Here is a 26679-nt window from a genome sequence, read left to right on the forward strand (position 1 = left end):
TAGCGTACGAGTGTTTTTGTTTCCTTTTGTAATTCCTTTTTCTTCGAAAAAAAAACGAAACATAGTTTTCTATTCTTATGTGTTCCACAGTTCTTAAACCGCCCGGTTTTCTTGTTTCCTCTATACTCACCTTAAATAGAGCAGACTAAGTTGCGTAGTAGAAAAAATAATTGATGAATCTGGCCAGGAACGACAAAACAACACAACCGTTTATTATCCATTATTGTTCAAAAAATCAACACAGTTACAGAAAAACAACACACTGAACAATTGTACAGAATACATGTTTAGTTTTCCTAAAGTGGCACAAGACCTTAAAATCATAAAGAGGAATTGCAATATCACCTTTGACCAATCTTACCTCTGCGCGCACAAAATTACATCAGAATTCATTAAAATTAAATTGCCAACAGGTATTATTAAAATTCAGTGACAATTTGTAACAACTCCATATAATGGACTGTTTGTAAAAAACACTAAATTATACTGCGTCGGTCTAAGGTTAAATTAGCTACAAAAATATTAAATAAAAATTACTCAGAGTTATAACTATCAAAAAGTGTTTTTTACAACCTTTAAAAAATAATTGTCAATTCACAATTATTGTAAATTGACGAAACTACAATCAGAAACGGCATTATAACACAACTGCTCAAGATAACTCCAGATAAAATGCTTATGACTTCTCACAACAAAATTAAAAGAACACGAAGTACACTGAACTCACAAAACAAGCTATAAAAGTATAAAAAAAGTTTTCCTTAATAACATGTTACTTTCGCGTAAAACCATCGAATAACATCGTTCAATAGTCAAGTTGAGATTTTGTTCATATTTAATTCACTCCTATCAGTACTTCAGAAATATATGATTTTACAAACAGTTTTTTATTTGTTACCGGCAAATGTTGGGTTAGTGAATTTCTGGTTGGACGGCTTGTAGATTGGATTTTCACCCTATAGGAAATAAAATTACATTCAACTAACAGTGTAGATTGTCTGTGCAAATAAAAAAAAGAGTATATTATATTTGAAAAAAAACAGAACGCGTAGATATCCTTTAAAAACAAATAACAGAACTCACAGTCTGCCAGTTAGACTTCATTCTGTCTTTTTCGAATTTGTGGTATTCATAATTATCCTAACATTGATATAAACAAAGTAAAAATCAAGGAACAAATTATATTAATCATATATTATAATTTATATTAAAAAAAAACTAAAAATAGAACTTACATAGGCTGTGATTAGTAGTTTCCATAACAACAACAAAATGAGACCAAGTAGCACAATTCCGCCAATTATTCCCAATACAATAGCAAGGATGTTAATTTCTTTCTTTACAACAACGATGCAACCTTACGTAAAAAATAGTAACACTTAGGGGCAATTAAGATGGCAGTAACCCTTTTTTAGCCGTTAAACAGATGGATTTTTCAGTCGGTGTTATCTATACGAATTTCCTGATTACCTGAAAATATTGGCCTTCAGGCACATAGAAGCAGTTTTGTTTATTTTTTTTTAATTTGCTGAGTCAGCAGATATACTCGTTCTTAAAAGGTAAAAAAAGTAGCTTTTACGAGCTCCAACTTTTTACAACCTCAGGATTTTTCATTAATTTTATTTTAAAATAAAACTTGGGTTGGTCGAATCAAGTGTGTGCAGGAAAACGTTTAAAAAAAAAAAAAAGAAGGACGATTTTCTCACAAAAGCCTTTTGTCTGATTTGACAGTAGCCGCTATTGATAATCATAATTAACGTTTATTACGCGCTGCCCAGAGTTTGTTGCCTATGTCAAAGCGGCTAGCGCTTACTTAACAGCTAAACAAGCCAGCCTCGATGTCAAAATATCCCCTGTGGACGAAGTTGGCTTTTTTCATTTATTAAAAGGTATTGGCAGGTTTATTGCATAATTGCTAATCTCCAAACGGGGGAGAGAGAGAGACTTTAAAGATAGTTTAAGATGAACGGAAATAAATAATTTTAAAGCGTAAAAAGGGAAATTCTGAAAACAAAACATACAGACAATACTTTCTCCATAAGAAAGCAACAAACTGTTTGAACAAAGAAGCCCCATCAAAAAGTATGGCAAAAGCGAGGCGAAGCTGTCTTTGAAAACAACATCAAGAGGTAGCTGGGTGTTGCAAAGAAGCTTGGTTTGAGTAATAAAACGTATAATTCATATAAAAGAGAACAGAAACTTTGATAGATTTATCGTAGTCGGAATTTTGTTAATATTTATAAAAAGCATTGCGATGGGAATGGAGCTACATATGTTTTCCCGCATTGATTAATTTTTTGTTGATAACATGATATCCAGCAAGCACGTGGTCGATATTGCCGTGCGTTTATGATCGTGTGTATCGTGGAATGAATTGCAATGGCGGCTTTGTATGCGGAGAGAAACTAGGGTGAGTTTTTCATTCCAGTCAAACATGTTCTGATCTTCAGTTTCCAATAAATTTTTGAGGATAATGTTTTTTTTATCTATATCTTTCAGTTTTTACAATAAAATAGGGACCTCAAAAAAAATTGCCAACAAGGTGATTACATGCCTTTTAAGCTGATGATTTACAAAGCTCGTGTCAAAATTTTGAAGAGAAACGTAAATGATATCAAAAGTTAGAGCTCTCGGAGTGAGGCTCCATGGAGATGGGGTTTATTTTTACTTTATGCTCTCTAATGTTATTAACATTTCTCTTTAATAATTAGGACATTTCTTTTTGTTTAATTTTAAAAGCGCACTAAAGCTATATTCGGCAGAATTAAATAAAATTAATAATTCACGACAAATTAACTTAAAGAGGAATTGTCGAAGCTGAATATTTTTGGTGAAAGATCATAGTATTAAAATAATAGTATTATAGCTGTAAAATCGTGAATAACCTTTCGTAACTAATTTTGTTAAAATTATTTTCCGATTTTTGAAATCTATTGTTGAAAGGGTAACTGCCACCTTAACATAATGTAAATACACAGAAAATAACATACACCGTGTCAAAAAATACTTACAAGTAAAGAAATTCGGCTCAAAGTTTAAGATTAACAATTCAATGAATGTAAAGAAAGATATCACAACAATAATATTATAGTTTGTAACAGAAACACCTTACGTTTTTCCCGTTGGACTAAAACCGTTTCGTTGCCAGAAATTAGATCTTGTTGAAAACTGAAGATAACATAACACTCGTTGTCATCTTTAAATGCGCATTGCTCCTTAGTCGAATTTATCCATTTCCAGTTTATATGGCTGCAATCTAATTTATCACAAAACTCCTTGTTCGGTTCTCCGAATGCCAAACAACGCACGCAGTCTTTGCTGTCAGAACATTTACCGGGACATGACTAAAAACGTGCAACTTAAATATTAGAAATGAAAAGGGATTAAATATTAAAAATTTTAATCAGAAAATATTTTGAAGCGTACCACACATTTTTCGCATAACTCTCCCTTGTAGCCAGTATCACATTCGCAACGGTCGCAAGCACACTTTCCATTTTTATTACACACAGTCTAAATTGAAAGAAAGTGCATTGTACAGTTTTCTCACACATAGGCTAATGCTTAGAATTTTTTTATTCACCGCTCAATTTTTTTGACGCTGTTATCATTTTTTTCTAACTTTTCTAACTTTTCTATTTTTTCTCGACTCCTGTCATACATAGTTTTCTGATTTCCCCCGATGTTTTTCAAAAGGTGTCAAAATAAAAAATTAGAAAACATTTAAACTTACAAGACACCAAAAAAAACAAAAAAAAACTTGATGATGCATAACAAGTCAGTTTCCTGACTCTTTAGAAAGCCTGCCTAATAAAAGGATATTTTCAGCTAACTACATTTTTTTCAACCGTGTACAAGTTTAACGAAACTATGCCAACGATATACAGATTAAAACAATGTACATATTTATTTATTTACATTTTCATAAGGAACAATTTTTACATTTATTCTACTAAAACCTTCTAGCTTCTTTCCGAAATGCTATGCATATAAAAAAGGAATTTATATTTACCTTATGTAAAATATATTAAGGTTACTGTAAAGGAAAAAACTCACTTGATGAGTGGTCTCAAAAAAACCGTTATAATTTATCAAAACTTTTATATTTTTTTTTGTTTTTGTTTTTTTGTTTCTGAATGCTTGATGAAAGACTTTTGATGGTGCTATTTTCGTGAGATGGTAATTTTCCAAAAAGAAAATATGAAATAAACACACCAATTTTTTTTCACCGTACGTTTTAAAATGGCTTCTTTTTCCGAACGCGTGGTCGCAGATTTCTCGTTTTCGCACCATTATATTCAGCATAAATTAAATTCAAAAAGGTTCCCGGGTTGTTTTTTTTAATAACGTCGTTATGAAATTATTTGTAATTATATATAATCATTCAAAAAAATGCATATTTCTTTCTTTCTGTCGTCATAATTCGCTAATCAGTAATTTATATAAAAAATACGGGAACCTTTTGTGCATAATTTATTCAGCTTTTCATTACCGAAAATTTTAATGAGCCAATAGGAAGCTCTCGGAAAAAGAGACCACAAACGTAAAGGCATGCATGCGAAAACTTACTAACGAGATATTTGTTTTTAAAGATTTTCGTAGGTGTTATAAAAATGTGTGAACTGAGTATGCAGAAAGATGATAGAAGTGTGAACTTTGCACGCGCTCAGAATCATTAATAGACAGAAGTCAGGGTTACAAGAGACAGCTCATATGCACATTCCTTAACTTTGATTTTTTTTTAATTCGATAGTGAAAGTAAACTATCTAAAAAAATATTATTATGCATATTTTTATACGGGAGTTCCATATTATGCATAATGTTTACAAAAAATATGCCAACTCATTTTGCACATATTTTTTCAAAGGTGTGAAGGATATAACAGCTCTAAAAAGGCTTTTTCCAGAAAAAGGGATGTTCCAAACATTTTCATAGACTATAAAATATGTCATTGGAAAGAGAATTTTTTTTATATGTCATGAATTTTTTGCAAAAAACCTAAAAAAAAATTGTTTCCTTTACAGTAACCTTAAACCGACAATTCTTAAAGAACTTCTTAAAAGAGTAATGCCGGACGTAGTTGAGTTTAAGTCGCCAAAAGAAACTTGCTCACATTTGTAGCCAAATCACTAATACAGTTGACTCGTCCAGCAGTACAATCAACAGCGCCACAGTTTTCTCCCAAAAAGGCTTCTTTACAAATACATCTTCCACATTCGCAAACCCCTCTACCGGGGCCTAAAAAAAATATAAATAAATAAAAATGTAAATATAACAAGCAAGCAAGCAAGCAAGCAAGCAGGCAGGCGAACTTATTTGCTATCAATAACGTTAAAATACCTCCACAAACTTTTCCCTCGTATCTTGGACAACCAAAATTATTGCACTCACAGTATCTGCCTGTAATAAATTCACCCTCTATCTAAAATTAAACACATGATATCGGATAACTGGTTTATTTAAAAAATAAGCAATAAAAATACACAAATAAATTAAAAAACTAATAAAAGAACTATCTCCCCGTTATTTTACCTCTCTACGGTTACATTCACACTTGCCACAAATACAAGAACCAAATCCACTACAGATTAGCCCTTCAGATTCAGTATCATTTCGCTTGCATAATGATTGATCAGCCTGATCTTTACTATTACATTGACATTTTTTACCAAATCGTCCTTCATTACAATAACAAATACCACACTTGTAAGCACCAGTTCCGTTGCATTTTGCGGAATTTTCTTCAATTTCCGTTGTTTTTGTTTCGCAATCGCAATCACAAATCATTTTAATTGTAACCTCCACATCACCGAAAACTGGAATAGTGATCTTGAAACTAAACACAAATTACATTTTAAACATTATCATTACAACTTACAGAAATAGCGGTATGGTAATTATGGGCCATAAATAGTACATTCTTCCCATAAAAGTTAGTGAAAGTTTAATTCAAAACTTAATTGTAAGCAACAATGGCTGAGACATTAGGAAGGTAAATCATATCTCACATCAAGACGGATTCCTTAAAGTTTATCTAGTAGAAATATATACTTATTGAGAGCAAAAAATAGTTGCGTGTATCACCAGCGACACTTCTTGTTTATCATTACTAAACATAAATAATATTGACGCAGACCAAACAAACTGAAATTTTTTCGATAGAAATAATATTGTTGACTAGGCTGACATGGAGCTATAGCATGTGGATAAAACCACGAATTTCCCTATCTTTTATAACCTGCCTAGCTACGCTTGTGTTTCTTCTGTCATGCATATTTCATGTGTGAATCGGCGGGTTCGTTCGTCGCACTATTTCGGACATTGCAATTTTGTGTATCTAGCACGAGAAGCGAGTTGGAAAACACTGTAATTATTACCAATAATTATCACACTTTGAAGGTATATCATAAATGCAAATTTTTTTTATTGTATTTATTTTATTGTACATGAATATTTCAACAAACTACTCTAATATCCCCGGAACGCACCGGAATTCCCAGGAATATCCTGGGTTTGAGTGCATTCTTTAAGTGTTTTTCTTCCCTTCGTTGGGAGATTGTAACCACTTAGATTGGCTCTCTAATCTATGTTGTCCATGTTTAAAAGAAATTGGTCCCTACTCCTCCCCCGACAACTTAGGCTGCTACGGGACTAAAAAACATTCCTAATCCAGTAGGATAATATTCTTGTGTATTACCTTCTATCATCAGTTTTCCAATCTTTTGGACAGGTAACAGCTGTTACACCAACTTCAAATTCAACATCTGTATTCACCTTCATATCAGTGCACTCGTTATTCTTATTACTATTTGGGCATCCTGGTTGAACTTTAAAATTGACAATGACACCTTTAGGTAACTTATCAGTGCCCAAACGTGCCGTAGTTGAGATGGACTATGAAAAAATATTACAAAATAGGATAATACAAGGACTGAATACCTCATTCGTACTAATATGTAAATTTTCACCCATTCGCACAAAATAATAGTACGCATAAGTTACACAAAACGTGTGAAAACTATTATGCATTAAAATATCATCTTTTTTTAGAAAAAAAGAAAAGCAAATCCGAGTGTAAAACCTGAATTACTATTTTCTACTTGTTTGTGGGGAATTTGAACTTGGACAAATATAATAAAATAATAGACGCGAAATACGTTCATAATGCTATTGCACGTAAAATTAATATGCACGAAATATTTTTTTTGCTGTGCACAAATTAGTACGAATAAAGTAATCCCGATTTTAAAGAAATTTTTTGAAATATTCGGTTTGTCTTTTAGCACTGACCTTGTACTTGTCTCGAATCAAATCTACAATATTTGAGGAATCTCTTTCCAACACACCAATGGCAGCTAAAAGATCTTTCCATTCATCAGAAAGTTTCTAAAATGTTGTGTTCTATTTAATTCTCCCGTTCTGTTTATTTTCGTCAGTCAACATACATAAATAAAAAAGTGAGAAAGAACACAATGCTCCACCTGATAAACACCATAGGCATCCTTTGTCACGGCAAATATGGGGACGATTTTGTTCTCTTTCAATTTGGATTTCAATAATGATATAGAAGGATAATCCTGAAAAAATAACCTAGAACATAGCATATAAAACAAATTAAAGAGATAAAAAACAGCTTTGCGTTCACTTTACCTGCTCATTTGATTTTGTGTATCTCTTTTCAACGGAACCAATATCTTGCAAATGACACGCACCATCGTTGGGAACAGTTATACCACCAAGCTAAAAATACACTAATATTTTAGGTTTTTATCACACCTTTGTCTTATTTGCAGTAAATGTAAATATGTGAAAAAACCCCAGGGTAATTGACGCGAGCAAATTGTAAACTAACAAGGCTTAATGGCAGCAAAGTATACAATAACCAGATTCATTTGGATTTATAAGCATGTGGCGACACAACGTGTTATGACAAATACCCAATTAAGTAACCAGGCTACTCAAATTAAATGAGAAGAGATTCTACGGTAAAAGTTCTGGCATTAAAAACTTAACAGACTTACGAGATTTTCATACAATGCACTAATCTTTTCTTTGTTTGCGTGAAATTAAAAGGAATGTTAAGGGGGGAATTCGTTGTTTTCAAAAAAAAGCCTACTAATAGTTTCTTTTGATAACTAGTACATTTTCTCCTAATTATTCTGTTTTATGAAGCTTTCCAGAAAAGCCTGAAACAAGTAACATTTGGAAACTTAAATGAAAAATTCAAGTTATGTGACCTCATGGAGGTTGGAAACAATTTTAGTTGACGACAATTCAGTTCCAATAGTTACATAAAATTCCAACAAGGGGTATTTAATATGACTATTCGTTAGCCCGTGAAAATTTTTGTTACTATAATTATAGACGCAGTCGTTTTCGATTACAAAAATTTTTAAAATGGCTAAGACATCAACTATCATAATATGCGAGTCGCTTAACATTAAAACTTACTTTTCCATCGCCTGCAATATGAGGACTAGCATCAGTGACGAAAACAACAATTCTTCTAGACTTTGTAACGTCAGCCCAACCTAATTTCTAGAAGTTTGAAATACATAAAAATCGTATTACTAATAAATAAAAATATGTAGAAAAAAGTTTTTGGAGATTAAAGATAATCAATTTTTATAGCAGTCAAAAACGAAGGTGCTGGATGATGTCAATATTATATTTGTCCTATTTTGTTTGTTTTCTTCTTTTTTAAGAAATCAATTTTCATTGTTTGGAAAAAGAAAGGGCGGAGAAAAAGTTTATCGGTCACTATAAACTCCCAGATGTTAAAAGCATTGCAATTAAAAAACCACATTTAAAAGCAGAGCTTTTGACACATTTTAATGTCAACTACTCTTGGCAAGCTTCTCTTTACTTTGCTGTGTCAATATTTTTTATCACTCAATGGCTGCAGTTTCAGCATTTCCAAAAAAAGGAAAAAAGCTGTTCATACAAGTTTTCGCTTATTAGGGCAAGTAAACTTTGACCCTGTTGTCAGATATTTATCACAATGGCATACTTCGCAAGAAGAATAAGAGAACTTGAATACAAGGAAACCAACATACTGATGAACAAACTGCAACTTGCATCAAAGCATCAAAACCACCCTCAGGAGTATCAAGGTTTCCTGATATTTTTTGTCGTGAAACCGCTGCCTAAAATATATAAATTTTTCGAGGACAAATGATAGTTCAGTCTCACAAAATAATTAGATACAGAATTAATATCAACTGACATATATTGGAATAAAAAATAAGAGAGAGAAAGCATTGAATTACATAATTATGTTACCTCGAATTTCTTTGCATCCTTATCAAAGTCGAAGTTGTGTTTGTAACCAAAAGTAGGCATGCAAGGCTCTTTGCTCTCTGTTAAACAAGGCTGATTTCTAGGATGGATATAAAAAGACGTTTTAGTGACATGGTTTTAAAAAGAGCTTATGAAAAAATCTATCATTTAAATCCACTTACAACTTCTCAATCTGGACAAACGGCGACACTGTTTTGTCTACAAATGTCCCAAAACCAAGAGAGTAATTAGCAGTGATAGTTTTTATTTCTTCCGCTAAAATAGAATTAAAAACAGTTACATAAAACCTTAATCATACTAAAGTTCAAATATGTCCGTGTTCTTTGTCTGTTTTGGGCATCACATTTTTTAAAACATACACTATCACTTACTTTCGTATCAAGGTTATTTTATTATTAAGATAATGTAAAAGAAAGATTTTAGGGAGAGCACTGAACTTTGTATTAGATCACTTTGAGTTGATGTAAGAGGTTTTTTGGGTTTGAGAAGTATAACAGGAATCAATAGAGCGAATCTGGTCTGACACATACAACAAGATCACCGCTTAACCTGGACATAATATTTGTGTCAATGGCCGTTCTCCATATTTCTTAAATAGGTTAAACAGTATCTCTTGGTCAGAACTGAAAGGTTTACTTTTACATGGCTGTTGGCTAAGTAAAAATGTCTAAAATGTGCTAACTGTACTTTTAACAATTTCTACATTGTGGAACATTCCACTCCACTACGCAAAAAAGACCCTGAAAAAAACCCAGGCAAATCAGGCAGGTACCATCAAATAACCTAACATCCTAAGCCTTAGTCTGCTGTGAGTATTGACAAGTGTGGAGTGTGTGTAAGTGATATTTGATATTCTGCTATTTTCCATCAAATTGTTTCCAGGGTTGTCTAGAGAGCTGCATTTTGCCGAAATTGAAGCGACTCCTTGCCAAAAAATGAAAATCATAAAAACTACAGAAAAAATGAAAACTTGAGATATAGTGACAAAAAACAATACTCTGGGTAGCTGACCATTTCGGGCTGCAGATAAACACACGTTATTTCAAAAGGTGTGACCAGAGCACCAGTGTATCAAAATATGAAAATGGCAAACTGATATAATGATATCAATATTTTATGTTATATGACAAGGATTTTTGTTAATTATTTACTTAGTCCCCAAAAAGATAAAAAGGTTTATAGAAGTCCAAAAAAATTTAAGCTGCCATTTGCCTAATATTTTGGACAAAACTACTGTAACTGCAAGAGCTAGCTACAAGTTGGAATGGAGACAAAAGGTGATGATGATGTGACGATCTTAATCAGTATACGAATCAATTTAACTACACAATTTCCACCTACAATCTCTGCCAAATGTGTTGGGACATTTTTTAAAATTTCTTTGAAGACAGAAGTTGCTGCTATGACTCTCCAACATTGTAAGAGGAGGGGGGGGGGGGGGGGGGGGGGGGATTTTTAGAGACAATCTTCCCAAAAGTGTTGAGACACTTTTTAAAATTCCAATTATTCACACACTTTATGTGTTCATCAAAAGGGGTTTTCAATTTTTATTTGAGATTTTCTGCCATGTTTCGGTTCGAGGTTAAACTTCTTTGGTCTTTACCATTTACAAAATAGTGGCTGCAACGCCACTTATGTCGGTAAAACTATACAAAATTTGAGGATAAGGTCCTTCGAACATTTTGGTGTATTTATAGCAGTTAATGAGCACTTACTCATGACGTCACACTACGCTGACGACAACAATCCTAAAACTATGACTTTGTTAAATGTAAGTTCTTTTTCACTTTCACTTTCTGATTGTGCTTGTGCAATTCGAAAATGTACTGTCTAGGAGTCTGTTAAAGTGCTGTGAAAATGTGATGGGTTCTGAACAAGTAATAATATCAGTTCGATTAGCTGCTGTTTATTGTGTTTGTATCACAAAACTGTTCTAAATTTCTTCTCACAGGTTCTGTACCAGAACATTCATCGCATTAAGTAATTATGCACATTTTGTTTATAGCATTGACTTTTATTTTGTTTCTGTTATTTTGCATAAAAGTATATAATATTTGTGTCAATACACATTATTTTGTGGCAGACGGGAAAAAAATTTAAGTGAGAGAAATTTTTTTATAGATTTCTAAAGCCTAAAACCTACTAAGATAACTACTATAATAACAAATAAATAACTACTGTATTTCACAACTAAGTATCTATATTCTAGTTCCCAGCAACATTTTTAACAGAATTTTCATGGCTGTATGGGGTGAAGATAAGTAGGTTTGGATGCACTTACCAGTAAACATCAAATATGAGATCCTTGACTCAAGATAGCCAAGAATATTTATGTACTATAGTAGTAACAGCATTTTCTATTTGATCTTTAACTTTTTCTTGTTAATTATTTTGTGTATATTGACCCATGACCATCGTAATAATTAGAAATATATTCCATTGTTTTTTTTAATTTAGTCATCCGTTTGGCAAATGTGAATACTCGATTATAAGTAATTCAGCACTTACCAAAGATGTGAGCAAAACTGGTGTTTTAACAGACTGATTTATCTTTCGGGTCTGCTGTGTTGTCGTTTTACGTTTTTAGGTGAAAATTTACAGATTTTTAAAACATTAGTCTTTGTTCATGACTTTTTTGTCGTACTAGCTGTAACATTTAAAGTTGTTATAGTTTTTATAGCACAAATTAAGCCAGTTGGTCTGGTCTTCAAAATCAACAATCATCTTGAACTTTTATTAGGCAGCCATGTCACAACGTAAATCGCCTCTCCTTTAACAAATTCTGGAAATTTTAGATTGGAATAAGAAACGCTTGTTTAGATATGTAGTGGTAACCACTGGCCACAGAAAAACGACCATAAATTGCCATCATAAGTTTCGCTATGAAATGAACTGTGTTTTTGTTAAATTTGATAATTTTTGACATGAAAAATTGAAAAATGAATTCAACTGGTGTCAAAATGGTCAGGTACAGATTTTCAGAAATTTTGTCCACAGATGATAGCAAATTAGAAATGTTTTTGTCTTCACCTAAAAAGGCATCGGACCTTAGTATATCTACATCTCTTGAGCCGTTAGTAGTTAGAAATTTGGTAGAGATAATTTTTTAAATATTTTTACATTACACATCTAAAATCAGCCAATTTGAAGATGGAAGACATGCCTGGTTGATTTGGCATGTATTGACCAAAAAAATTAAATTTTTCGTGACTGAAAATTAGCAAAGAATTGCCTATTTGCTAAAAATGCTAAAAGGAGACACAAATATTTGTCAACCTAATGTATGTAATGTATGATATCTTTCACAGCGGCTGTACAATCATTTCAGGGTGATCACTAATAAAATGAGAACAAAAGTAAGGATATTAAGGAGAATTAAGGAGAAATCTTGACATTTTTAAGGATATTTTGCTGCGAAGGAGAATAAAAAAAATATATAAATAAAAAATAAGGAGAATTAAGGAGAAAACCAATTTTAGTTCCCTATCTTTAATGTTACATACTATGTTCTATAATAAGAAAATTATACATATTATACAAATATACATAGAAATTATGCCCTAAAAGATTGAAAATATAGGATTTCAGGTAATGGAGAAATATGTATTATTTCACTGGTGAGATACATGAACACATTTCCAAAAAAGTTACGACCAGAAAAATTAAGAAATAAGGAGAAATTAAGGAGAATAGCTAAAATTACATTTTTTAAGTATATTTAAGTACCTTTAAGGAGATTTTCTTTTTCTAAGGTTATTTAAGGAATTTAAGGCGTGGTGAACCTGCATTTAAAACGACATTTTCTTAATCTGTCAACAAAAACTACAAGGGACCAAACTGCATCGCCCCACTGGTCTTGTTAAATTTGAAAAAAAATATCGAACACACTGTTACAAAAAGAAAATTTGATACCTACCTATCTTTGTACCAAGTGTTTTTAATTTAGTCAAATCATCATCCATAGATCTAGACATGTCCATAAGATAATACAGTTGCACAGGAAAGTCTTTTGCAGGTCGAACAGTCAGTTTAAAAGTTTGGGTTTGATCTGTAAAAATAGGAAGAAGTAATTATGAAAAATATAAAACACAACCAATATAATTAGGATGTTGCTGGAAATATGGAACATAACAAAATTCATAATTACTAATGAACTAATTCAAGAACATTTTATTTTTCTTATTAACATCAACATTAATTTGAAATGATTTTACCTTTTCGGAGTCTAAGTTGAACCTTTTGTGGTCGGACTTGAACAATTGAATCAAATTTATTATTCACAGTAAACTAGGAACAAAACAATAAAATATTGCCTAAAAATCAAAATGTAAAATGTAATTTCAACAAAATAGCTTTAAAATAATCAATCCACAAAGAAAATTTTTTACCATTTTTAACTCAACTTTGCAAAAACCTAACCAAATGGAATACATCACAAAATTGCATTCGATATAGATCCAGTCAAACGTTTAATTTTTAACAGTGTTTAAATTAGGCAGAGAAAATACTCTAAACAACATAAATATGTAGGTGTTGGAGTATGCAGTTTGTTAAAGAAATTGTTGATGTGCAAGACAACAAAAGATTTGAATTAACATATTATTTAAATTAAGGGATATCAGATTATGGATGACAGGATTTCCCCTCCCAAATGTGAGATAAAGTAACTTTTGTAGAAATTTTTGTTTGGTTTATTAATGCTTACTTTTTTTAATCACAATTTAAAGATAAAAGCAGGAGCCTAAAACATGCAGCTTTAACAGTTGTCACAAAAAGACATAGATTGCAGGCAGATGTCACCAGTTTTTCTAAATTTATTCACATTTTATTCAAATAGAAATCTCCCTAGTCCTGTTTTTACTCATTTTATCGTTATTCTTCATTTGTATGTAAGATGCTGGCGTGTACTGGTGTTGATGGGTGGAATAAATCAGTGATGAATTAAACCCTTAGATTGTGACGTCATAGATTACGACCTTGACTAACTTTTCATAATGTAGCAATTGGTCTGTGGTTGTGAACAATATGCTTCGACAATTATGTCGGATAAAATAAAACGATAAATCTGACGATTTGGAAAAAGTATTTAGTACGTCACAGCAGATCTGAATCTAGGAATTTTTTAACTCTGTCAACAGATCCAAATGTTAGATAAAGGGTTATGTATGTACATTATTTCTAGGGATTTAACTGCTAAAAATCAAACAGGATTTGAACATTTATTTTTTTATCAGTGAGTTTCTAGTTCTAAACATAATCCTAATAGCAGTTATTAGATCTTTACCATATGGATTTTATAGAAAATAAAAAGAGTGGTAGATTTGAATAATAGCCAATATCTAAGACTTTCGAGGCATGGGTATCATAGCTACGCATTACAGTAAAAAAGAGTAAAAAGGACGACTCCAACTTAATTAGTTAAGTTCTAGTCTTTGTTCTACGAGCGAAGTCGATAGTAACTTATGGTTGGTCGGTCACCGAAATAAAAATAATTTTATCGAGAATGTATAGTCGGAACAACAACAAAAAATAAAAAAAAATAGCAACGGAGGAGGGCGTTACGACGACCATTTTTTTTCTATGTATTTTCGCATAACGCACAGAGTATATATAATTTGCGAAGGAAAAATAATAATTTGTCTCACTAAAAAACATGTAACTAGTTCTTAAGGTAAAAAGATAAAAATACTTGCATGCTCAAAAACTTATGTTATGCAGCAAGAATTATTCTTGCTCTATTTTGAAAGTTGTGCAGAATTTACTTGTATTGTTGTGAAAGTTATACAGCTAGTAATACTTGCGCTGTTTCAAAATTTATACAGCAAGTTATTCTTCTTCCACTTAAATTAATAAAACAAACTTTTAATGTTTTTTGCACGTTTTATAAGAAAATCTAAATTTAAGTTTACATTCTTTTTACGGACTATGGTTTAGTTGATAATATTTAAAGTCTTTTGCAGCGTTAAAATCATTTATTTAAGATTCATAATGGAGGAGGGTGTTACGACAATTGTATTCTACCTTGTTTTTATTATTTTTCCTAAACGGTATCGACTGAAAGTCCTGCTGCATCATATTTTAGCTAGCGTAATTTTAAACATATATAATAACCATAACGAAAGAGGGTGTTACGACAATAATAATCTGTCTTGTTTTTCATTTGTATTATAATTATTTTAGCGAAGGTAGCTAGTTTTTTTTATAAACCACATAAAAATTTAAACTTCTGTTTAAACCACGTAACTATTTTTGTGATAAGAAAATTAGCGCATCGCGCTACATTGATATTCAACCAACAAAAATATCATTATTATCTTTTATGCTCATTATATTTTCATGGGATGGGATGAGAAATTGTTTGTGTTTTTTCATTTTTTTCGTTAAAACTTTTTTGCTTGATATTATTTTTTTGTTTTTGTTAAAATTAGGGTCGGTTAGGCCATAGAACAACTAATTAAGTTGGAATCGCGTTATAAAAAAACAAACTGGCAAGGGTGGTATCTACTCCTCAGAACATGTAGGTTTACTTTATGAAAGAAGTCGATGGAAAAAAGAAGTTTTTGATCCAACAGGGTTTGGATGCGGCATATGGGCTCTTTCCCCCGCCAACTAAGCAATTGACTGCATAGGATGGTCTTAAGAAAACGTAGAAATAGATGTATAGCTGTAAAAAAAATGGAATAATTTAATACATAATTTAAAATATATCTAATCCACTCTGCTAACACTTTTGTTTTTACGAATCAATATATTCCACATATAAAAGGTTTGAATTAAAGAAAATTAAAATGATTAAAAAAAAAATATTTTTTTTTTCTAAAAAAAAATTTTTTTCTTCTTTATGTTATTTGTATTGTTTCCCTTCAATTTACCATGTGTACTGTATACCTGTTGCCAATCAGATTGAGGAATTTATTTTATTCTCTAGTTATTTTTTGTACAAAAAATAAGAACTTATTTACTAACTGGGGGAGCAATTGAAAACTCAGCTGTTATCTCAATTTTATCATGCGATCGATCTCACATTTATTGATAGACCTGCTGTTTGTAAAAAAAACTGGAATTTAAACAATTTCTTAAGAGGGGATTTGGCAATGTCAAATAAAAAACAAAAACAAAAAAACGAGAAGGCATAGAAATAATTGATAAAAAAGCCAGTAATATATCAACATACCTTTACACTCCCATCCTCTATAACAATCTTTTTACATCCACTAGTTTGTAATGTAGGCTTAGCATTGCACCTAGGCCTACGGGCATTAGTGCCATCAGTGAAATCCTACAAACAAATATGTAATTTTTAATTAATCTTGTTCTCTAAGCAACTTAGGAATTTGCTCAGATGTCAAGTTGCTTATTTTTACTCAATATCCAAATCTGAAGTTGCTCAGTGGTTGCCAATTTTATTAAAATAGTTTTTGCAATTAAAGTAAGAAGGGAAAATAAATACAGTGAAGTGTGCACCCAAGAAGTTATTGTAGCTTCTTTTTTGTGGACTTGTTTATTTCCCTGTGTTAAAAGCGCATCTCTCTTGATTTTCGCAACAAATTTTTTGTGTTGCTTGTGCTTATATTTTCACAGAACTAAAGTTTCTTAATAATATTATAAAGCTAGTTCAGTTGCAGAAATGTGATTGAAGTATACAATAAAAGGCAATTTTCGCAGTAAACGCCTTTAATGTCATTGTTACAATTTTACTGATTTTCTTACAGCGTACCGTATTAAGTGAAAGATCATCCCTGCTTAATGAAATACCCTTCCAATAAACAAACCCCTCTTTCATGGAAAATATTTAATAACTGTCTCTTTTAAAGTTTGAAATAATATCACCAAGTTAGTTTATAGTACTATTTTAAATTTGAAGACGAACTTAAAGGGAACCCAAGGTATAAAATGATGTTAGACTTAGAGCTAAAAAAGTTGGTTAACAATTTTTTTAAAAAACTCTTTTTACTCTCAAGATATTCACATTTAAAGAATTTCAGATTTGTCATATTTAAGTAATAGCAAAATGTGCATCCAAACTTCATTAATGCATAGATAATATATAGGTGAATTGATTAACATAAATTATTTTGCTAAAGTGACATTCGTTTGCTCGTCCCAAGCTTTCAATTTATCGGTAAGCTTGTATAAGCCCTGAATATTTACTCACAAAATTTGATTGCAAACTGACATGCAGATCCCAAGTTATAGGGTCGTCAGGAAAAAACATTTTATGTTAATCAATTCACTTTTATAATATCTATGCATTGATAAAGTTTGAATCACATCCCGTAACAGGTCTAAAATTACTGATGACAGAAAATGTCAAAATTTTCTATTACTTAATTATGACATCATAATTTATGCAGCATAATTAAATCTGAAATTGTTTAAATATAAATATCTTAAGAACGAAAAGTGCTTTTTAAAAAAATTCAAATATACTCTATAATGTAATTCCAACATCATTTTATACTTTACTTCTGCTTCTGCTTGGTCTCATGAGGAGAGTTATTCAGCAAAATGGTAAGTGATAGGGAATGTTTTTTCTACGACAGGGTAACTGTTTGTTATCTGTGTTTTCATTACAGCAGTTAGAGGAAGTTATTTTTGGAAAAAACAATATAAACACCTGAAGTGCTTTATCGCCTAAAGGAGACCCAAGGTATAAAATAATGTTGCGCATAAATAGTTAGTTAACAAGTCTTTCTAAATTTATTAAAAATCTCTTTTCATTCTCTTGATATTCACATTTAAAAAATTTCAAATTTAACTATGCTGCATAAATTATAATGTTACATTTAAGTAACAGCAAATTTTGACATTTTCTGTCATCAGTAATTTTAGACCTGTTAAAAGATGTGCATTGAAACTTTATAAATGGATAGAAATTATAAAGTTGAATTGATTAACATAATTTTTTGGGCAAAATGGCAGTCGTTTGCTCGTCCCAGTCTTAATTTTTTGCTCACAATTCCATAATTTGGGATCTGCATGTTAGCTTGCAATCAACATCAATTTATACCTTGGGTTCCCTTTAAACATGTGTTTTATTTAAAGCGAAGTTGCAGTTCAATTTCAGAACTTTCACGAGTCTGTTGATGCTAAGGTTTACAATAGGCTTTATCCTGTATCTTTATTTAAACAACTATTATATGTGGCGTAAAATATACAGATGGCTTGAAATCTGATGCACTGCCACTTGCATGGGTTATGGTCACACAAGTCCACTTAGAATTGCATTTTTTCTTGTACATAGAAAATCATGTAGTTAAAAAATGAATATATACATAAATTTGCTAATTTTTTTAAATTAAAGAAATCACAATAGTTATTCTAACAAATCAAGTATATTTATATGTCAAAATTTATAATTTTAGATCTTTTAAAATTGATAGAGTTTCGTTAGGGTAAACTTAAAGTAATCTTGTGACTAACCACAAAGATGGCAAAACAGACACTGGTCATATTGTAACTGATGATTAAAAAAAATTAAAATTAAAGATATTATGTTACGATATATTACAATGTTAGATGTCCAGATTCCAGTACTCTAGATGAAGATACATAAAAATGTGAAAATCGAACTTCTCTTTATTTTTTAATTCTTCATCCACATCAACAGGAATGTTTCAGCAAAATTGTTAAAAAAGAGCAAACTCTGGGAGTACTAACAATATTGCTTATATTAACGCTACTCCATGAGAAACAGGTAAAGTATCGGTAAGAGTTTTTAGATTCATTGGTAATTTCAAAATATTTACTGGTAATCATTTAAGGATATTACCAGTACAATGTCTTACTACCGAATTTAATGATATTATAGGTTGCTACCATTTTCCCCAAAACAAGTTACTATCAAAAATAATAATAACAAAGAAGAAGTTCGTTTATACAAATTGCACTGTTAGCATTATGTAAAATAAATTTGTAACATATTATAGCGTCTTATTGAAAGCTTGAAGCAGTAGTTCCGCGCTGTAATTAAACACTGGCTTATAAAAAACTCATGTAATGTAACAAAAATTTCTACTATGTAGGTAATTTTTTTATGCCATAGTTTACATCTTTCTCTATTGCAAAAAAAACAAGATGCAGGAGCTGCATAAACTATCTCACATGTCAATGTCAATTACACATCACTGCAACAATATAATTTTAATTTATTAGCGGAGTCATTTCATAAAACCTAAAAATTGATTTACGGTTGATTGTGGCATTAAGGATATGATGCATGGCTATGATACGTACTGATTTTTTATATTTATCTATTAGATACATGCATGTGAAATTCTTAGATCCTATACCTCTTAGAGCCTTTAGCCATTTCTCGAAGATCCACCTAAAAATTCTTATGAAATCCTCATAATGGGGAAATTCATTAGTATTATTCTAAAAACTTGAATGTCACAGCACAACTTTATTTCGTTAAGAGGAATCATTTCCCCCCAAAAAATTTAAAAACCTCTGTATTTCGCATCAATAAATCATTTTGTGTTAATTCGCCAGCTGTTAAATGGTCAAATTAAATATTTTTACTCAAGGTGTAATGGCTCAGTTGGCTAACGCGTCGTAACGTGAGCCCAAAGGTTGTCGGTTCGAATCCACTTGAGGGCAGTTTTTCTAAAAAAAAATTTGCGTAAAAAAGCTCGTTAGTTGGTTAGTCAGTTAGGAGCCTTAAACCTTTAAAAAAGCTTTGTGATAAATCTCAAACATTGCCATAACTTATTAAGAAATGATAAACATCACAGTATTTTTTGAGAAATGAAAAATTTCTTACAAAGTTTTAACATCGCCCTATTTAATTAAGGAACGATTTATTAAAATAATTTCTTTGCAAAGCTTTAATTTATTATGAATAATAGATTGAAATGCTTCCTTACAAAGCTTTTAACTTGCTATATTTTATTAAGAAGCAATGAAAAAGTTTCCTATAAAGTTTTTACATCATATTTTATTATGAAACATCCTTTAACAACTAGTCAGTGACCCGTAAGAAAATTCCAAGGCTACTTGCGGTACCATTTTGCTTGACACACAGACAGGCAGACATATACGCAGACTTGGAGAGAAGTAAAATCTCTGGCGTGCGGGCCATCTTTTTGGCAAGTGCAACAGACCATAAAGTGAAGTTAGGCGTGCGTAGTACACACCTTAAACACTCAGCTAGCATGTGTTTTTTTTCTATCCTTCAAAAACTGTAAGGAAGTGGGACGAAACCCACATGGGGTATAATTTTTTTTTGTATAAATTTTGTTAAAATGTAGCTTAATTTTCTGAATGAATTTTGAAGTTTTAATTGAGCCACTTGGATAAACCATATTTTGTTTTATATGTTTTAAGTTTTCTTTAGTGATGGCATTTTTGCTATTTAATTAGCTTATTTAAATGTACAGCCTTACTTTGTTTTTTAACAGCGCCTGACAAATTTATTACTTGTGGTAAGTGTGATCATGAATATGAAACTTCATGATGGCACATGGCAGATAAAAACAAAACGAAATAGATGCCAAATCAAGGATGATTAAAAGAGACATAATATTTGAATTATATCGTTATTTTGCATGTTTCGATATTTAATTTTTGAAGTTATAATAGGGGAGATATAGCTACAGAAACGTGCTTGTTTTGTTTCATATGATTAAAGGCTTTTGCAGTCTCCAGTGTTTGGGGTTCACTGGTTAAACTCGTCCCCACCTTTTAGGATCACGCCAAAATACTTTTTAGTTTGCGATCATACGCACGCCAAAAACATAATGGTGTGTGCAGAGGAGTGCGTCATTCCTATTCAAGCCTGTATAGGAATATACAGGCTTGATATATATATATATATATATAAGCCTGAGTGTGGCATACAATTATGGCGTAATGGCGTAATAAATTATGGCGTAATGAACAGTTCCTATGCTGCTGGAAAGAATATCTACAGCTTAGAAATTAAATAATATGGCATAACAAATAACACATACATCGAATGTAATCCAACAATTTTTTCAGCATGAAATTGGAGTATTTTACTAAAAATAGGAATATCCCAAATTGAAAACGTCACATATTTTTATTCAAAATTAATAATAACAAAGATTGTTTCGTTACATTAAAGCATGATTAGGGACCATCTCCACGATCGTTTCACGTTTTATACGAATTGAAACGATTATGATCGTTTCGAGATCATATCATCATTTGTTTAGAGATGGTGAGAAGGTGAAACGATTGAATTTTATTTTAACCTGTAAGCTTAAAAATGAAACGAAGTGGAAGAGAATGGGATATGAATGGGAAAGGATTCCGAAACTATTTTGAAACCAATGCAGAAAAAACTTTTGAAACGAATTTCCAAACAAATTCTGAAGCGAAACGTGATAAATTATTGCTTGAAACTATTTGAAGACATTCCTTTCTCACTTTGACAGCCATTGCAAAAATATGCACAAGACCTTCATTGAATAGGGTGGTAAAACTACGTAGTTTCGAAACCAACTATGACTATATTTGATCCTGTTTTGATAGTTTTGATAGTTAGATAAAAAACTACGACGACTTTCATAGTTTTCAAGCAAATTACGTCAACATTTTAACTATCTACGATCCCTTTTTGATGGGCTTTAAAACAATCTATGGCAATGTGTCCGCTTCTTAGAATGGCGTTTTGATACTTTTTAAACAACTTACAACTTACGATCGTGTTTGGATTATTTTTAAAGAATCTAAGGTGATGTTTTCCCTTCCTACGTTCGCGTTTTCATCATTTTGAAACGATCTACCGCGATATTTTGGCTTCTTACAATCATGTTTTGATAATTTTTAAACGATCTATGGCGATGTTTTCACTTTTTATGATCTCGTTCATCACCGTAGATCGTTTAAGCACCATCAAAACATGATCGTAGGAAGCAAAAACATCGCCGTAGTTCGTTCAAAAACCATCATAAAAAGCGAAAACATCACCGTGGATTGTGCAAAAACCATCATAACGAGATCGTAGGAATTTAAACCATCACAGCATATCATTTAGAAAATTATCAAAACACGTTCGTAGGAACGGAAAACATCGCCGTAGATCGATGTATATAGTTATTTTAAATAACTTGATATACATAAATTTCTTTGGAAATCAGTGCGTGTGATAAACATATTAACGGTAATGGTATTAAATTTGAAGCGATTTTAAAAACGATTTTAACTGAACCGTATTGATTTTGATATTGTAAGACGATTAGGAAATGAGTACGAAAGGATTGCAAAACGATTTTCGTCACAACGAAATGATTTTAAACTGTTTTGAAGGAAATTAAAACGAATTTGAAACAATTTTGTTAGCAAAAAATCTTTTAAATGAATTAAAACGAATGTGAAACAATTTTTTTGGCAAAAATTTTTTTTGAATTCATTTCAAATTCGTATAGAGATTTGAAACGGTCGTGGAGACGATCCCTTATACAGAACTTAAGCAACAAATCTTCTTCTACACTCATCACAAAGCTTAACATAAACATAATAGTACATAGGTTAAAAAACTGTATTTTGATCTAAAGAGATCATAGCAAGTGTGTTTAAAAGTTTTTAACACAAATTTCAATATGTTTAGTCTTTGGATCAATGTTTTCACCTAAGACAAAAACTTTTTTTAAATTTGTATCAATTTTTTAAAGAAAGGTTGTATTCACTTTAAAAAATTAAAAACGATGCAGATTGTATATTCTTTTAAGGCGTGAGTATACAAAAAAGGTTTGATATTTTAAAATGCTAATAATTCACCAAAACTTTATTTTGATATATTAATGTATATATTTTTAGAAAGCCTGTATGATTACCTATATAATGGTATAAAAATTATATACGATCTCTTTAACAAAACTACTAATTTCTCAAGTTTGCTGTTTGCTTTTTCGTGATCACAAGACATTGATTTAAAAACGCTTTTTTAACTTTTTCATAATGTTTTTGACTTTTGGAGTTATTTAGTATTAAATTTTTTTCCATAATTTTTAACCTCTAATTGTCAGAAAACTCATCATAACTCGCATTCTGCTCATTCTCAAGAAATAAAAAAAAAAGCTTTTTTAGATCAAACATTCCTCTCCACGCTAAGCGTGCTCCCCACCCCACATCCTTTATAGTTTTGTAAAAGAGATTTAAAACGTTAGTGATACTCTCTTAAAAATTTAACACTGTGAAAAAGAACTTTTAAGTTTCTTACAGAAATCTTATACTTCTGCATAATAATTGATCACTATGGTAACGACTATTTGTTAACAGGTTTTTTTCACATCTTCTGTTTATGCTGCACGTGTTCGCTCACATTCGCAATTATACACAGTTGAGTATGGGTAAAACAAAAACAAACTCTAGAAACAAAAATCACGAAAAACCTGAACTTGAAAGGAAAAAAAGAATTTTTTTTATTTATTTTTTATTAAAATTATTTTGTTAACTTTTCTAGCTATGATGGCACACTCTTTGTTAGCAACCTAGAAGACTCTATTTCTTCGAGGAAAAAAAGAGGAAAAGGAAATAAACAAATTCCTTATTTTCATTATTGTTTATGGGCAAGATTGATGTATATGTACAGAAAAAAGATAGGTCCGTGTGAGGCCCAGTATGCTTACCTTAAAACAGTGTTGGACTTCATTCGAGAAGTTGTTCCTGGTGATATAATGGGAGAAATACGGGAAGACGCATATGAAGTTACAATGAAAGAATTTTGTGACAGTTTAAACATACCTTTTGTAGAAGAATAAAAACATGTATTTACAAAATATATACAAAATATGTAAAACAAAAGACTTTATAAAAATTATTTTTGTTGTATCAGGTGAAACCCCTGTGGCCTATATTGTGCACCTTCGTTCTTTTGGAAGGCGTCATCTCGCTTTATTTCTCTGTGTTTCCTTTTTTTCCTTCTCAGTTTGCTTTCTACACGAACTGCACTATCTCCGCTTTCCACTCGTTCTTTATCCATTTGATGCCACTGACTGATTGAGGATGTGTGAGGTTGGTTGTTGCTAATCCCAAAAGATTGGATAAGGTATATTTCAATCCGGAATTATATGAGCAAACACTCAAACTCAAACAGATATTCCAAAGAACACTATTAAAACACTCATTTGCGTTCTGCTAACATACATTTTTACACCCTTCTAAAAAAGTAACGTCAGCCAATCTCCTAAAAATAGGTGTCACACATTCCACTAAAGCTTGGGAGAAAGGAGATTTAATTGGTTTATAAGTGTTTGTCCCATTAGCTATGTCACGTTGATAGCTGCACCAGCTGCTCTCTCCCGTAGGGCAATTTTCGTGTTGTGGGTGTTCCAGAGTGCTTGCATAATGTTTTAAAATTGCCCAAGTTTCAGTGGACATTTTTTCGGCGTTCCCTTTATTATTACAATAGTTCATCCATAAAAATTCTGCATCGCGTCGATTCTAGCTAATGTAAGGCAACCTTTTCCACCAATACCTTTACCGTTGCTAACTTTTTTCCTTTCATGTCTTTCACAAGCTTTCATAAATTAGTCCCCATTCTCTTTGTAACAAGGTTGACACACTCCTCCTTGGCAACAAAACATGTAGCGCCGTAAGGTCGTTCTTTGTCCACGTTGGAATATGCGCTACTGTCTCCATCTCCAATATATGGATTGTAGCGGATGTTGTGCTTTTCAATTGAGCGTTTATGAAGATCTAATATACCATCAGATTCCATTTTCTAAAATATGTAAAAGAAATTGTTAATTTATTATGAATAACAATTTTTTTATAAGAACAATTTTATAAGAACAATGAGGCTATAAAAAAACGATAATACGGGAACAGATTCAATTTACCTGTGGGCTTGCGAAGTGGTTTTTAAAGCAATTCGATTCGTGTTCTACAAAAATCGATAGTTTCCATGGATCCATTTTCTCTTTTCTCCGTCATTCCCTTGCATTGTTTGCAAATACGTGACTTGAGTGTCACATCCAAAACTTGTGCCGATGTGTCTGCGATTGCGGAAACCACACCACTGCTTGCAGTCCAACCACGGCTGCACCATGTTCCATTGAAGCTGGTTGGGATATCCATTACAGTTTCTGTACAACCATACTCTTCTCTTGCTAAATCTCTGGCTCGTTCAGCAGCCATTTTTAAATTTTCTTTGCGCAGTTCTAATGCCTTTCTGCCCAAAATTTTACATGTTCTACATAGCGATTTTTTCCTATCGGAGATGAAAGTCCTAGAACACTACGTATCTTTGAGAGACCTCTTCGTCCTTTACCAGCTAGGCGACAAGCAAGAACACTTTTTTGATTAACTTCGAATATTTTTCCTGTCTTTTGAGTGGTGAAACAATCTTTGTCGCATGTTTCATTGTTACATTGCAAAATAAGCTTCGTTCCGAGTCCATCTCGAAAGTTTTTGTGCTCCGTTATGGTTACTTGGCCGTGACAGATTTTGCAAACGGAGGATCTTTTTAAACAATCTGTCAATAGATTTAAATCAACGATCCAGTTGCACGGCGGAAAGTTTGTGTATTCGTCATCGCTCTCATCGCTATCGCTGGATGACACAGCGTCTACAATTTTTTTTCGACTAGTGCTAGCTTGGCGATCAGTAGTAGAAACCTTTTGTCTTAATCTTCTTTTAGTTAGCGAGTCTAATATTTTTGTTTTGGACTTTCTTCTTTTTTTTGATGATATAAAAGCTTTATGACGATAGGACATTTTTATTCGCTGTTAATTTTTAAACTGGTTTGGCCGTGTTTTTTACGGTAATTCAACTTAGGAAGACAAAAAAGAAAAAGAAAATATCCTTATGGGAAATAGGAGAAAAACTTCAAAAAAATCTTTTAACTACATACGAAAATCATTTTCCTCTTTGAGTCGGCTATCATTTATAACCTTGAACATAATTGAGTAGTAAAAATTAATACCCAAGATGATTACGTGTGAACAAATATTTGATCTTTATCCCATAACAAAAAAGTAATTTATGAAAAAAAAACCTTTTTGGGTTAATAATCATCTTAAATACATTTTTTTAAAAATATTTTTGCACCATTTTAAAGCCCAGATCTTTTGCTATCTAATCACTGAAAAATTTTTTTTTTTAAAAAAAACCCATTTTTTTCGTATACTCACACTTAGGTGTACAAGCAACTTTAAGATGGTCCCTAAACTAAAAAGAAATCATTTTTTCCCAGGCCACCCTATGGTACGTCTGTCAGAGTGGATAAAGTGTCGAGAGACACTTAAAATGTTTATAAAATATTTGTTAAAACATCAAAATTAAAATTTTAATCCCATATGGATGATGGGAATATTGGAGTTCACACTTACTGAATCAGCACACCAGTAGCATCGACCCCCTGCTTTGAGACAGCTTGAGCAATCAGAAGCTTGTGTACAAGGGTTGTC

At 31.6% G+C, this 26679-nt stretch overlaps 1 protein-coding gene across 4 annotated transcripts in view; it reads right to left on the bottom strand.

Moving 5' to 3' along the window:
- Positions 1-209: 209 nt before the first annotated feature.
- Positions 210-26679, bottom strand: part of LOC130622403 (integrin beta-1-A-like) — a 40182-nt gene continuing 13712 nt past the window's right edge. For all 4 annotated transcript variants that reach the window (XM_057437861.1, XM_057437860.1, XM_057437862.1 and 1 more), the window contains exons 3-22: positions 26602-26678; positions 16476-16580; positions 13516-13588; positions 13218-13349; positions 9463-9556; positions 9284-9380; positions 9058-9147; positions 8453-8539; positions 7652-7741; positions 7483-7578; positions 7292-7387; positions 6699-6895; positions 5534-5837; positions 5342-5423; positions 5115-5239; positions 3427-3513; positions 3113-3344; positions 1236-1357; positions 1084-1140; positions 210-956 (exon numbers count right to left, since the gene is read on the bottom strand). In XM_057437861.1, coding sequence (XP_057293844.1) covers positions 888-956; positions 1084-1140; positions 1236-1357; positions 3113-3344; positions 3427-3513; positions 5115-5239; positions 5342-5423; positions 5534-5837; positions 6699-6895; positions 7292-7387; positions 7483-7578; positions 7652-7741; positions 8453-8539; positions 9058-9147; positions 9284-9380; positions 9463-9556; positions 13218-13349; positions 13516-13588; positions 16476-16580; positions 26602-26678 — 2312 coding nt within the window. In that variant the 3' untranslated portion in view covers positions 210-887. The remainder of the gene's footprint in view (positions 957-1083; positions 1141-1235; positions 1358-3112; positions 3345-3426; positions 3514-5114; positions 5240-5341; positions 5424-5533; positions 5838-6698; positions 6896-7291; positions 7388-7482; positions 7579-7651; positions 7742-8452; positions 8540-9057; positions 9148-9283; positions 9381-9462; positions 9557-13217; positions 13350-13515; positions 13589-16475; positions 16581-26601; position 26679) is intronic.

The sequence above is a fragment of the Hydractinia symbiolongicarpus genome, chromosome 12 (assembly GCF_029227915.1).
Source record: "Hydractinia symbiolongicarpus strain clone_291-10 chromosome 12, HSymV2.1, whole genome shotgun sequence".
In the NCBI taxonomy this organism is placed as follows: domain Eukaryota; kingdom Metazoa; phylum Cnidaria; class Hydrozoa; order Anthoathecata; family Hydractiniidae; genus Hydractinia; species Hydractinia symbiolongicarpus.